The 13,064-nt window shown below is 39.0% G+C and overlaps 1 protein-coding gene across 3 annotated transcripts; it reads right to left on the bottom strand.

The window, feature by feature from the left end:
- Positions 1-899: 899 nt before the first annotated feature.
- LOC141914935 (centrosomal protein of 162 kDa-like) lies at positions 900-12,858 on the bottom strand. 3 transcript variants are annotated; one of them, XM_074806284.1, is made up of 29 exons: positions 12,721-12,858; positions 12,095-12,218; positions 11,752-11,890; positions 11,561-11,661; positions 11,387-11,444; positions 11,182-11,230; positions 10,940-11,066; positions 10,724-10,838; positions 10,458-10,516; positions 10,239-10,266; positions 9,950-10,096; positions 9,579-9,833; positions 8,967-9,226; positions 8,663-8,732; positions 8,481-8,594; positions 7,996-8,174; positions 7,544-7,807; positions 7,115-7,359; positions 6,669-6,819; positions 6,052-6,201; positions 5,806-5,967; positions 5,531-5,614; positions 5,215-5,430; positions 4,359-4,578; positions 3,903-4,097; positions 3,468-3,721; positions 3,085-3,201; positions 2,806-2,955; positions 900-1,537 (listed from the first exon to the last, which is right to left on the bottom strand). In XM_074806284.1, exons 2-29 carry the CDS (start codon positions 12,158-12,160, stop codon positions 1,259-1,261), a joined length of 4,254 nt encoding a protein of 1,417 aa, XP_074662385.1. In that variant the 5' UTR covers positions 12,161-12,218; positions 12,721-12,858; the 3' UTR covers positions 900-1,258. The 3 variants fall into 3 exon arrangements, with proteins under 3 accessions (XP_074662385.1, XP_074662384.1, XP_074662386.1); XM_074806283.1 differs by lacking the exon at positions 12,721-12,858 and adding an exon at positions 12,447-12,493; XM_074806285.1 differs by lacking the exon at positions 12,721-12,858 and adding an exon at positions 12,475-12,492.
- Between the last annotated feature and the right edge of the window lie 206 nt (positions 12,859-13,064).

Raw genomic sequence — 13,064 nt, forward strand, 5'->3', positions numbered from 1 at the left:
AATGAATGACCCTAAGTGTTGTATAAGGTCAGAAGATACAATGCTGGAGGAACACGAGCACGGTTCGATATCGGGTCCACCAGCAGAAGTTGGAAGGATTAACTCGGGTTCCCGACTGAGTTTGGAGAAGATGAAAGCAATTCAGTCAGCCTCCGATATGAGAATAGAAAAACTACGAAAACAAATAGTAAATCTTGCAATATCCGCGAGTGAAAAGGTGAGGAATGATTGATGCTATTTGAACTTCGGATATCATTTGTTATAGAAACGTTTACGTATAAATGATGCGGGCTTCAAAATCTCAAATTGATTTTCGGGGCGTTGTGAAATCAACCAGTCGATTCATGTTCTGGTTATGGGTCCTGTAGAATTGTTTTCCTGTCCTAAAAACGTTTTCAGGGGTCGCCGAAATATCTCTTGTTGAAAACACATTTTATTTTTATATCAATTTGAGATCATATACGCAGTCCCGATCTGATACGGGTTTATTGTTTTCAATCAGGAGATGAAGTTGAAAGCTACAGATGAAGTTTGGAGTCGAATCACCCGCGAAATGAACGAAATACAAGAAATGACGTCACTCGAACCCACGCTACCGTTCGAATCAATCCGCTTGTGACGTCACAACGCGTCATATTAGACGCCAACTGCGGCGTTTCACTTCAGTTCAGCGACGACCTCGACAGCCAGCATGACGCGCTGTGACGTCACGGACCAGACGGCAGTATGTTCATTTAGAAATAAAGCCGTGTCGTATAATCTATTTGATCCAGTCATCTTTTAAATATTTCTTTCCTCGCAATGAAGTCTGAATAGTAGTGAACAACCAGAAATAACACACGGAATAGAAATAGAATATAAATACATTTATTGAATTTGCACTGCAAATCATGATATATAAAAGTAAAATATTTAATCAAGAGATCTAGATAGAGTTCCACGATAACATTAATAATGTCCTTTCCGTACAGATCAGTCATGTTAGGGTTCTACGCCGTCATAGAAATGTCAAACTGTGACAATATGACGTACAGATGTAGATTGTAGACATACTTTTGGACTAAAATATTACATGAAATAATGAAATTATCACTAATAATCATCTGAACAAATACTGTACAATGTGGTTATATATATGAACTACTCTAACACGAGGAGACCAGCTCCAACCATTTCCGTTAAATATTATTAGAGAGACGTGTGTAAAAGGCTCAGTTCCTGTTGGATGAATCAGTGATATTTGTCTAACAGTTGTCGATCATGAGATTGATGATACTGTTTTTGAAGGTATAACGACTCCTTGTTTACGTAATTCTTCTAAAACGTCTAAAATCGCGTCTAATTCCGAACGAAATCTTTCGATCTCGCGGTTCTTCACGTCGATGACTTGTCTCCATTTCGCGACCTCTTTCGCCATATCGTCGGTGGCTATCTGTTTATTTTTGAATATAATCTGTTTCAATTCGCTTTCTCGCGATTCGTGCTTTCGTTCTAAATCTCGGATTTTATCCAATAACGAATCGAAATGTCGCATCTCCTGCAAACAAACCGCAAACACAATTAATCCAGTGATAATAAAAAAATGCAGCGTTTCAATTCATTGCAAGATTTTTAGTCATGGCAACCACTAGTGCCTCAATGAGACCTGTATTTTTGTTGCACATTCGCACTAAAACTGCGGATTGATTGAGGTCTGGTTATCTCTCGCAGTTCTAGTTAAAATTCATCGGATTCATCTATTCACAAGTCATTCCGCATCCATATTGACTCTGTAGTGCAGAAAGGGGCTTTAGAGGTACTCACAGCGCAGAGAGGGGGTTTAGAGGTACTCACAGCGCAGAAAGGGGCTTTAGAGGTACTCACAGTGCAGAGAGGGGGGTTTAGAGGTACTCACAGCGCAGAGAGGGGGGTTTGGAGGTACTCACAGTGCAGAGAGGGGGGTTTAGAGGTACTCACAGTGCAGAGAGGGGGTTTAGAGGTACTCACAGTGCAGAGAGGGGGTTTAGAGGTACTCACAGTGCAGAGAGGGGGGTTTAGAGATACTCACAGCGCAGAGAGGGGGGTTTAGAGGTACTCACAGCGCAGAGAGGGGGTTTAGAGGTACTCACAGCGCAGAGAGGGGGTTTAGAGATACTCACAGCGTAGAGAGGGGGTTAAGAGGTACTCGCAGCGCAGAGAGGGGGGTTTAGAGGTACTCACAGCGCAGAGAGGGGGGTTTAGAGGTACTCACAGCGCAGAGAGGGGGTTTAGAGGTACTCACAGCGCAGAGAGGGGGTTTAGAGGTACTCACAGCGCAGAGAGGGGGGTTTAGAGGTACTCACAGCGCAGAGAGGGGGGTTTAGAGGTACTCACAGCGCAGAGAGGTGGGTTTAGAGGTACTCACAGCGCAGAGAGGGGGTTTAGAGGTACTCACAGCGCAGAGAGGGGGGTTTAGAGGTACTCACAGTGCAGAGAGGGGGTTTAGAGATACTCACAGTGCAGAAAGGGGGTTTAGAGGTACTCACAGTGCAGAGAGGGGGTTTAGAGGTACTCACAGCGCAGAGAGGGGGGTTCAGAGGTACTCACAGTGCAGAGGGGGTTTAGAGGTACTCACAGCGCAGAGAGGGGGTTTAGAGGTACTCACAGTGCAGAGAGGGGGTTTAGAGGTACTCACAGCGCAGAGAGGGGGGTTTAGAGGTACTCACAGTGCAGAGGGGGTTTAGAGGTACTCACAGCGCAGAGAGGGGGGTTTAGAGGTACTCACAGCGCAGAGAGGGGGGTTTAGAGGTACTCACAGCGTAGAGTGGGAGGGTTAAAGGTACTCACAGGTTTGTGGCTTCGTTTTGCTTCTTTCAGATCATCGAGTAAGGTTTTAATTTGGTTTTCGAGTGTTGTTTCTTTGATCTTTAAAACGGGTAATTGTTCTACAGCAGTTTGAGCGTTATTGAACTTTTCACGTAAATGAGTCAACATAATCTACAATCAAAACATCAATCAATAAAACACGACGTTAAAACAGTTGACGCTATCTAAACTGGTGGAAACTATTAATCCACGTAGCGTGATTCATGATTTGAAAGTTGTGTCGCTGATGATGCTACTTACCTGTTGTGCATCTACTTTACTCTGTAACTCAGCGACTTTAGAAGCTGAATGTTCTACGGCGTTGGTCGTTTTAACTCGAATAATTTCATTCTCATGAAATCGTTTCATTTCATTCATCTATAATAGAATAAACTCTAGATAAAAACATCGGGTCCAGTCGTACAGTCGTGACTTCAAATCCATCGGATCTTGAATGAATAATATGTACAAGATTATAAACATAATTTCTTTGGACATAATTTCATACATAAATAGACATTAGACTGGTCTGAAGTTGTTAGGATTAAGACGGTCTTAGATCAAAGCTATAACTCTGATTATATAACAACTGATTATTTCAATCACTCGATATTGTAAATGATTTCTGTCACATTGATTGATACCTGTTCTTGCATGTGTTGTTGTAGATTTTTAATTTCTCGTTGTTTTGTTTCTGCGTTGATTTGTAAATCGTGTTTACATTGTTCGATTTCTAGCGTCAATCGGTCTATTTTCAGTTGTAAATCCTCTTTCTCGCGGATAACGTCGCTGATGTGGAGACCTTTGAATAATTCTGGTTCGTACTGACGAGAAGGAGTCGATTCACGCGATTCTCGACGTGGAGACTTCCTGCCACTGATCGCTGCCGGATAATCATCTAATTAAAATGAAACATTCATATTACACACACTATTCAAATGCATCTACAGTAAACCTCACCCTAACTCTAAAAGCAAAATAGATTTTCAAATCTTTAACTCGGACTTTGCCGAACTCATAGTTCATTTGGCAGCGGTGCCAGTTTGTCCGAGTTATGCCCGGATCTGTAATTCTCTCACCTCGACCGTGTCTGTTTTGATGTAAATTTGTATCTATAATGATCTGCTGTTTTTCTCTACGTATTCGTTCTAGACTCGTTTGAACCGCTAACACTTCACGATCTTTCCGACTCAATTCACATCCCAACTCTTTGATTTTCAACTGAAGTTCAGTTTCATTGTCTTTCAACGTTTGCAGTTCATTTTTCATGTTTGCTGAAAATAGAAAGCATTCTTTTCTATCACTCAACGTATCGAGCGCTACCCAGGGCATCATCAGCCGGTTCCTGGTTTCTTTATCCCGTCGATATAAGGGACAGATTCCCGAGAAGAAACTCTGTCGCCTCCAGGATTCAAACCTGTGAAGTCTCTGCATCTTTCTTTCCTCGCTTGATTGAAGATTCTGATTGATTGAAGATCGGAATCCGGATCAGAATAACCCAGATTAACGGGGTTTGACTGTAGTTTTATTTTTACCTGTAGCCTTGTTTTTAGCCATCGATAAATCTTTATTAAGACGTTCGATTATTGAATCTTTTTCGGCGAGTTTTTTACGAGAACGTTCTCGGACCGTGTCTAACTCTTTCTGTAACGCTGTAGTATGAGTGAAAGGACGACTGTCGCCGGATGATGAACGAGTCGTTGTAAATCTAGACAACTGTTCTTCTAATTCATTTATACGTTCATCATACTGAAACTAACAATTCAATATCATCATCATTAACCATCGATATGAGACAGAATTATTGTAACACGTAAATCCGTGAAAAATATAATAACTCCATGATTAAATGATCCACCAGCTCCCGATGATGGATTCAGCCGAAACATTGAAAGTCAATAACATTATTATCAAAATTTGATCATAATTTTGAACTTTTACACTACTTGGGCCTGAGGGGTCACCCAAAGGTACGTATCTAACAAAACAGGCCATTCATAAAGTCCATACATGCTCAAGGGGAGGAGACAATAGGGTCATTGACAGTGCGGTGTATGAATCGGTGATGGATTTTGCTAGAACACCGCACTGCAGTGTATTGATGTAATAAGTTATTAGTTTTTATCTCTATTGAAAGATGGCAGCACCTATCAAAAATAGTGAAATATTAGCAACTAACGATACACCACGCCGCAGTGTAGACGCACTGTAGTGGTATTCCCTTTATTCAGCACACTAGGGCGGAATTTTTAAAAATTTCCAAATCATCTCCAGCACTATAAGGGTATTGATTAGTCAGCACTAAAAGGGTTAAACTGCACACATAAAGATTGAAAATCATCGATCAATCATCAGACATGATTGATCGATGATTTTGTATATATTTCATACCTTCATTGATGTATATTTCTGTTCTAAAACTCGTAAACTTCTTTTACCGTCGTCCGATTTTTCGTCTAATTCTTTCTCTAATTGTTTAACTCGGTTCTCTAAATACTCGACAGATGGCGCTTTCACGTGGGGTCCGTCGGCAGACGCGGCGGCCCAAACTAACGCTTGAATCGAATTCGGATTCCTGCGTTTCATGATCGTCTCCATTTCCTTCACCTAAACACAACAGATATAGATATAAATTAATTATTGTTTCGAAATGTTTCTTGTTTTGTGGTCATCATCAAAAAACTCTTTGCACGCTGTAAGGCTTTACCTGTCTCTCTAAATCCTGAATACGTTTAGTATCTGCAGCTTTCTCTTTAGTTCGACTCTGCGTTTCTAATCTCTTCTCTCCACTCTATAACAAAACATTGATTATTCACGGTTTTTCACAGGACTCAGTTCCACAGTTGTGGGTTGAATTTGACTTTAGAGTCAAAACATCGAAAATGAACTCATTTTAACTCAGAGTTAACTCTAACTCTAACTGCGGAACCGGGCCCAGATTTTTACGCAATAAAATGATTAAAACAGGTGTGATTTTACTACCTGTGATTTTAATGAATCTAATTGATCTTTCAAACTGCGGATTTCGTTGTTTTTCTCTCTGATAATGTTCGTATCTCGATCGAGCAGTTCTTGATTCTCCGCGAACCATTTCAATTTTCGATTCAATCTTTCGACTTCTGTCTCCGTTTCTTTCTTTATTTCCTATTATTTTCATTATAAAATATCCACGTTAATAATGTCAGTCGGAACTCGAAAAATTGAGCGAATTTAAAAACTCCGAATTACCCGAATTTCATTATTAGCCGATAGTTTCGTAAATTGGACCTCTTCACCGAGTTCCTCTTTTTCCCTGACGATTTTTTCAATGTGAAATTCGAGTTCTTTTTTCGCTTGTTCTTGAACTTTCATTTCGTGTCGAAGAGTGTCTTCTTTTTTCTACAAAATTCATAGATATTCACTTCAGTTAATAAGTAATAAGGTGAAATTTGATGATTTCAGTAACACGGCAACTGATGCGGTGATGACACGACACGAGTTTGGCTGTAATATTGTTAAACTACAGTTGACCAGATCAGTTTAATCTAGATTTCAATCTAGTCCGGCATCGCACAATCATTGGCTCCTTCAGTCTTTCGACCATGGATAAACAGCGCCGCAGAGAGTTCAGTTTAAATCCTAGCGTGTCTCTGAGCTCGCCTCAGAGTGGCTTTAGCACAAAAGTCCTGTTCAAAGTTTTTAAGTCCCAGCGTGACTTGATGTCTCCACTGTGACCTATCCGCCGCTGAAGCCTCCCACGTTTCCTGATTTATGGAGCATGCCTTCATGTCTGGCATCGCACAAACGTCATCATAATTCAGATGGTATTGATCTTGATGAAGCTGTATTTAAAGCGATGTAGTTACCTTTGCTTGTTTAATTTCTGCCTCTAATTGCGCTATTTTGCCGGCCCCTAACACAGCCGTTCCGCCACCCGCTGCTAATTGCTGTTGAGTTGAAGGTGATGTTATTACACCTTTATTTTTCAATTCTATTTCTTTACGTTCCAATTGAGCTCTACAAATATATCAAACATAAGGCTGAAAAAAATTGATACCTTGTTTCTTCGCTCTGCTGAGCTTAAAAGTTGACCCTGCCGGCCGCCTATCTACCCTATACATTACTTTTTTTAAAATCGTGATCAATTTTACCATAACAGACCCGGCCGCTATAGAAATGAACTGTTTATAAATTTTATCATATTTTACAAAAATTACCCGGCCGCTGCGGAGAAACAAGGTATCATTTTTGTTTAGCCTAAAATCAGTAATTGCTCATTTCGATGATGAACTCCGTAAAACCTGTAATTTACCTGAGAGTCATTAATTCAGTTTGTAATCTCTGATTCTCTTTAAACATTCGTTCCTCCGTCACTTTATTCATCACTTGTATTCGTTTCATCTCGGAATAAAGTCGCTCATTCTCCTGCTGGTATCCGGCTAACAGTTTCTCTTGTTCAGCGATTTCTTTTTCAAACAGAATCAGTTTTTCAGGTCGCGACTCGTCGTTGGTTGTTTTGTCGGGAAGCTCGGCTCTTCCACCATCATCGTCAGTCACCTGTTATCAAACATATACATCTTTAAAATGAAACTATTATATATCTACAGTAGGCTCTGTTCAAGTCCGATAAACACAGAGATCACCATTAAACTCAGATATTTGTTGAAATAACAAATACTTCTCTGATCGACCCTATCCAACTCAAGACATGAACAGAGCTAAACCGAACTGTAAAATCTACCTTCGCTGCCAGAATGAAATTCTCTTGTTTCAGTTTGAATATTTGTTGTTCGTGTTCTATTTTTAGTATCTCTAGTTGTCGTTTAAGTTCACGTTCAGCGTTGAACATGTCAGCTTTACATTTCGCGTGCATCTGTCTTTCCTGCTTCCATTGTTCCTGCCATTCTTTCACTTCGAGTATCAATGATTTTTCTCGTTCCAACCCGGATGTTTTGTCGACTCTTAAACTAGCCGATAAACTCGGTTCATCGACTGAATATTTCACCTATAATCAACAAAACATTCGGCATGAACAAATAAAACAAGTTTCAACTTCATTCATTAAATCTGACCGACTGGGACCGGCCAAATCAGTCTGAGTTAGGAATCGAAATTGGAGAATGATTCAAATTTTGAACAGTTTCAAGTAAGGCTTCGAGGTTCACTCAGTCTTGTGGAGTTTTTGATATTTACCTCAGGTAAAGATTTCTTTGATTTACCGCTCACAGTTTGCGTCACACCGAAATGTTGTTGAATGTAACTAGTAAATGATTCAACCGACGCCATTAGCTGTTTCTCACTGATTGCAGCAGCGCCATCTGCTGACGATTTAACTCCGGTTTTCCTCTTTTTTGGCGAAGGTTTTTCAGTACCTGCAACGAGAAGTATAACACGGGTTAAACATGTACAACGATAGATGATTTGAATGGTGTTTAACAGATCCCTCAATCAGACTAACTGGGACTGGCAAATTGAGAAAAGGAACAGGGTGCGCTTTCATGAAAATGTTTAAGCTTAAATCAGTTAAGTTTGAATTGTTGTCCTCATTGAAAACATGAAGTAACCAATAGCAATTACACCAAAAATTTGAGGCTGACTTTTCCGTGAAACTGGACCCAGAAGAATAAGTTCAGAAAATATTTTTCTTTCTCCTATTTAGATGAGGTTTTACCACTAACCTTGAACTTTTTGCTTCGCGATGTCAACTGGTGACCATTTTTCCTTGCTCTTTTTCTGCTGCCCGTACCCGGAACTTTGAATGGTTGAAAATTTAGTCTTTGATGTTTTCTTGGCTGAAATCAACGAAACTTTGTAAAAGAAATTTCTAAATGATGACTTTCCCAAGTTTGACAATACAAACCTTTTTCTGGAGTTTTCGCCATTTTGCTTTTTCTCGGTGTCTTTTTAGGTGGTACGGGTTTCTCTGTGTCCTAAAAATAATAGAAAGGAGAAAATATCATAATTAAAAGAGATTTACATCATGTTAAAATCAGATTTTCTTAGAATGGGTCCATTCTATAAATCTTAAGTCTATGGACGCCTCGCTGATGCGAGCCCAGGAATACAAACCCCACGTAAACTTTTGAAGAATTTCCAGAGTAATTTCTCAAAACAAGAACATATTCAAGGTGATGTTTATGAACTGTGATTAATAATGAACTTACCTCGGCGAATATCTCCTGATTTTCTATAATCGCAGCATCATCTTTAGCAATTTCCCGATTGAACCAATTACTGATGATCTGTTGATCTTCGCGAGCCGGCGACAATTGAAATCCACGCGCGTCGTCGTCCTCGGCGACGGCCGGTGATAAATGATACCCGCGATGTTCGGCATCACTTCTTCCATCGAGATCGATACGAGATTTCTTCTGCAATTCATCGACTTCTTTAATGATATCCGACACGGTTCGTTCTTTCTTTCCTGCATCGAAAAGAAATTGAAAACTACAATCGTTTATAACCCTACAGATCAGTCATTCCTGGATCAGTTTTCAAGGAGTTTTAATGCAGAAAATATCATATCTCAAGGAAGAATCTGCATACTTTCATAACCTTATTACACTCCTAAATCGATACCGTTTGGTAATTTGGTGGTTTTATGAGCAATCATTCATCCTTTACACAACCTGAATTTTCAGAACTTTCTAAGGAATCAAAGAGTCGTAATGAGCCTGTATAATGAGTGCTATTCCAGGAACGAGGACAGTATTCAACGTGCTGCTTCTCGATGACAAAAGAATTGTTATTTCATTCAAATAAATTTTTAGATTTACCGAGATTTGAATCTGTCGGCAGAACTTGTTTCAATCCGAAACTAGCGACGGAGTCGGTTTTATTACGAGTTCCATCATCCGGTATCGAGTCACCAATGCCGGGAATCTCAACTGATTTTCCATCCGTCGACGGCAACAATAGTGAATTCTTATGAGACTGAAAACCGTTTTCCGTTCCAATTGTTGACATTCCGATCTCCTGGTAAGCTTTATGTAATGCATCCAGTTCCATACTAGTATCAGTGTACAGCACACCTGAACAACACAAATCAGTAGCAAGAAATCTTAAATTGAAATTCTCATTCTCCTACTGGAGGTCACATTGACGAAGTCTGAAATTTTCACATTTTCCTTTAAATAATTAATCTTACCGGTTCCTCCACCAGATTTAACAGTAGCACTGAATTGAATAGTTTTAGGCTGCAGCCTTTCTTCATCTCCTACATTTTCATTACTAACTTTATTACCGCCTAATTTAGCAGTACCCAGAGTCGTATCCAATGAATCCAACAGAGCGACTAGAAATAAATCATTAACCTGTTTTTAGTATTTCCCCCATCAATACAACTTACTGATAAATAAATCATTAATCTGTCAGTATTTCCCTCATCATATACAACTAATAACCGATAATGCTACAAATGAGGGCTTCATTTTTACCTTTTGAAAGCATACTCGGTTTTTCTTGCTATTAAAAGAGATAAACATCGAACATTATTGAACAGAAATAATCAAGAAATGATGCTGAAAACCATTGGGTCAATAGAATAGTAGTTTTTTATCGTCACTTGGCTTGGTCAGTTATCCCTATTTGGGTGTAAAATGATCTAATTTCATTCAACAACTGGCCAGAGGGATATTACTGAACTGAATACTTACATTCTGAGGCGGTAAATCACTTGTTTCAGGTTTTTGCCCAGCCCCAGTAGAACGTAAATCTAAAATACAGACATATCCAAATAATTACAAACAATTCTAATAGAAAAGAACTAATTTCATTGAAGAATCAGATTTCAATGAAAAGCAGTGAAACTGGATATAGTTTTACAGGTTGTCAGTTAAGTTTGACTTTCAGATTTCCTTAAATTGTAACTTTCTAGTCAGCTCTATGTCATCACACTGGGAGATCAGATGATATATTTTACCGTCTAACGCTTGTTCATTGCTGCTCGTATGTAACAGTTTCATTGTATCGGAACGATCCAAATCTCGATTTAAACGACTAAAATCAATCGTTGATTCTGCATTATTCTCCAAATCCTGACAATATAAACAAATCAGTACTCTCATTAGTGACCTGTGGCAAGTGAGGATCCACTAGGTGGCGCTAATTGAACCCGAGACGAGATCAGCGATTGTACCTTAAAAAACTTTTGTTTTTCATCTTCTTCATCGAGCGTACAAGTATCGAACTGATCGGTTTGTTGAAGGACGGGATTTTCAGTATAAGTCGATGAGTCGTCTAAACTCAAACCAGGAACCGCAATCCTGTTAAATACAATATACATCGAAATCAGATACACTTGAAGATTTTGAGAGGAAGTCGTACGATTTCGAGAGGAAGTCGTATGATTTTGAGAGGAAGTCGTATGATTTTACTTACGTTACTCGACCTCCTTCTTCTGTTCCGACAGTAGCGTGCCTCGCATAAACTGTAATTATTATAAAACATTTCCAAAATATGATTTAAACACAAATCTGATATTAATTGATTACAGTTAAATGCAACATGATCATCATCAAAACTATGACAAGTTTTACTATGTTAGAAAATATTAGATTTAACGTAAATGATGATGATGATTTACCGAAATTTCCTCCATCAAGGCTATCACGACTCATAGTATCAATAGACTCTGCACCGTACTAAAAATACAAACAACTTCAGTGAAACAATCAAATCATTCAAATAAACTACACACATTTCCTGAAGAGAGGGAGAGAAATCAATACAGATTATCAGAATATCAGAATATTGAGACCTTTCTTTCTGTCGATGTGTTCGCAGAATCAGCTGTAGTTGTCTTAGGTTTAGGCTCCGTTCTAGGTTTAGGTTCAGGTCTTTTCTTCAAGAAACTTTTACCTAGAAATCAGAAAAAAAAAACAAAATATTATTCAAAAAGTAAATAATCAAAAATAACTACAGTTAAAGACACATTGAAATGATAGTTACCGGTTCCGGGTTCGAAGTTATTATCTGGGTCATCGCCGGTGTTTAACCACCAGGGGGCAGTTGAATCTGTACTTTGTTTATTTTTGTTTAGATATTTATTTACGTTAGTCGAATCTATGGAATCATCAGTAGAATACGACTGCAATAAGAGAACAAACACGAACAGTGTCAGTCAGTCTTACACACACACCACGTACTCAACTAGCTAGCACACACAACCACTAGTTAGTTACCAAATCATTGGTAGTAAGCGTTAACAATCGGAAGGGCTCGTGGTTTGTGAAAATATCTGATCGTGAAACTAATCCACAGACAGGTTACTGACTCTAAAGTCTTAGCCTACCTCTTTTAAAAATGCCTCAAATTCCTCATCTAACGCATTCTTTTTCTGCTTCGACTTTTTTGCCATATTTGATAACGTAAACGACACGAGCTCGAAATGAATTACTCACGACTGCGCCACAAATCTATAAATAATCGATGAAATAAACATTTATTCATTTATTTGAATTGATTGTAGTTAGTAAGTAGGGAGTGTAGGTAGTAAGGCCTAAATGGTTTTCTTAAATTCATTGATCACAAGCACGGCTCTACAGGCGATCACACCCCCCACTACATAATCACGATGATAGGATATATCAATCAATATACCGTGTTTTTAGTTATGAATAGGAATTTGAACAGCGTTTATTTACTTTTATTTCATAAAATCAAAATATTTACGCCATCTTTTCCAATAGCGCCATCTAGTGAGCAATTCAATTCAAAGCTTTATTGCTCGATATGATAAAACCCGACATATCGCATAAATACAAAATCAAGATTAACATAGCATACATTTTTCTGTAGAACACGTATTAAGAATATTCATATCATGATTTATCTGCACTAATCAAACGACTAAATCGGTATGGTCGAATTAGTTCTATGAAAAATAATGGTCATTCGAAACTAGCCTAGGAAACGTACCATTAGTTCTTCAATTCGCCGCGACTGTATCATCCTCGCTTGCCAGGGGCCCGGTATCACGCCCGACTCCCCGAACTCGCTTCCACCAGCGAACAGCTTTAGCGTAGTGGGTTCGAATCCCTTGACGGGTGAAGATGCGACCGTGTTGGCAAGCAGCATAAGTTGAATATAATTCCTAGGAGATAAATAACTACTGGTATTTTTCCTAGAAGTAATCCGACCAAGTTGTTCAACTACAAGAGCTTTATTCCACGAAATATTGTCATTGAGACTCATCTGCGTAGTGCGTTACGCGTAAGTTCAACTTATTCTCATTATTAGTCTGTATTCAGTGAAGTCCTCTA

This window comes from Tubulanus polymorphus, chromosome 1 (assembly GCF_964204645.1).
Source record: "Tubulanus polymorphus chromosome 1, tnTubPoly1.2, whole genome shotgun sequence".
Taxonomy (NCBI): Eukaryota; Metazoa; Nemertea; class Palaeonemertea; order Tubulaniformes; family Tubulanidae; genus Tubulanus; species Tubulanus polymorphus.

What these genes read in the sequence shown, in the direction of transcription:
- LOC141914935 (XM_074806284.1), bottom strand. Translation starts at nt 12,160, where the DNA reads ATGGCAAAAAAGTCGAAGCAGAAAAAGAATGCGTTAGATGAGGAATTT. An exon ending in GAAGAAGGAGGTCGAGTAAC is followed by an intron (nt 11,067 to 11,181) that starts GTAAGTAAAATC and finishes TGTATTTAACAG; the next exon opens with GATTGCGGTTCCTGGTTTGA. An exon ending in GTAAAGTAGATGCACAACAG is followed by an intron (nt 2,956 to 3,084) that starts GTAAGTAGCATC and finishes TTTTGATTGTAG; the next exon opens with ATTATGTTGACTCATTTACG.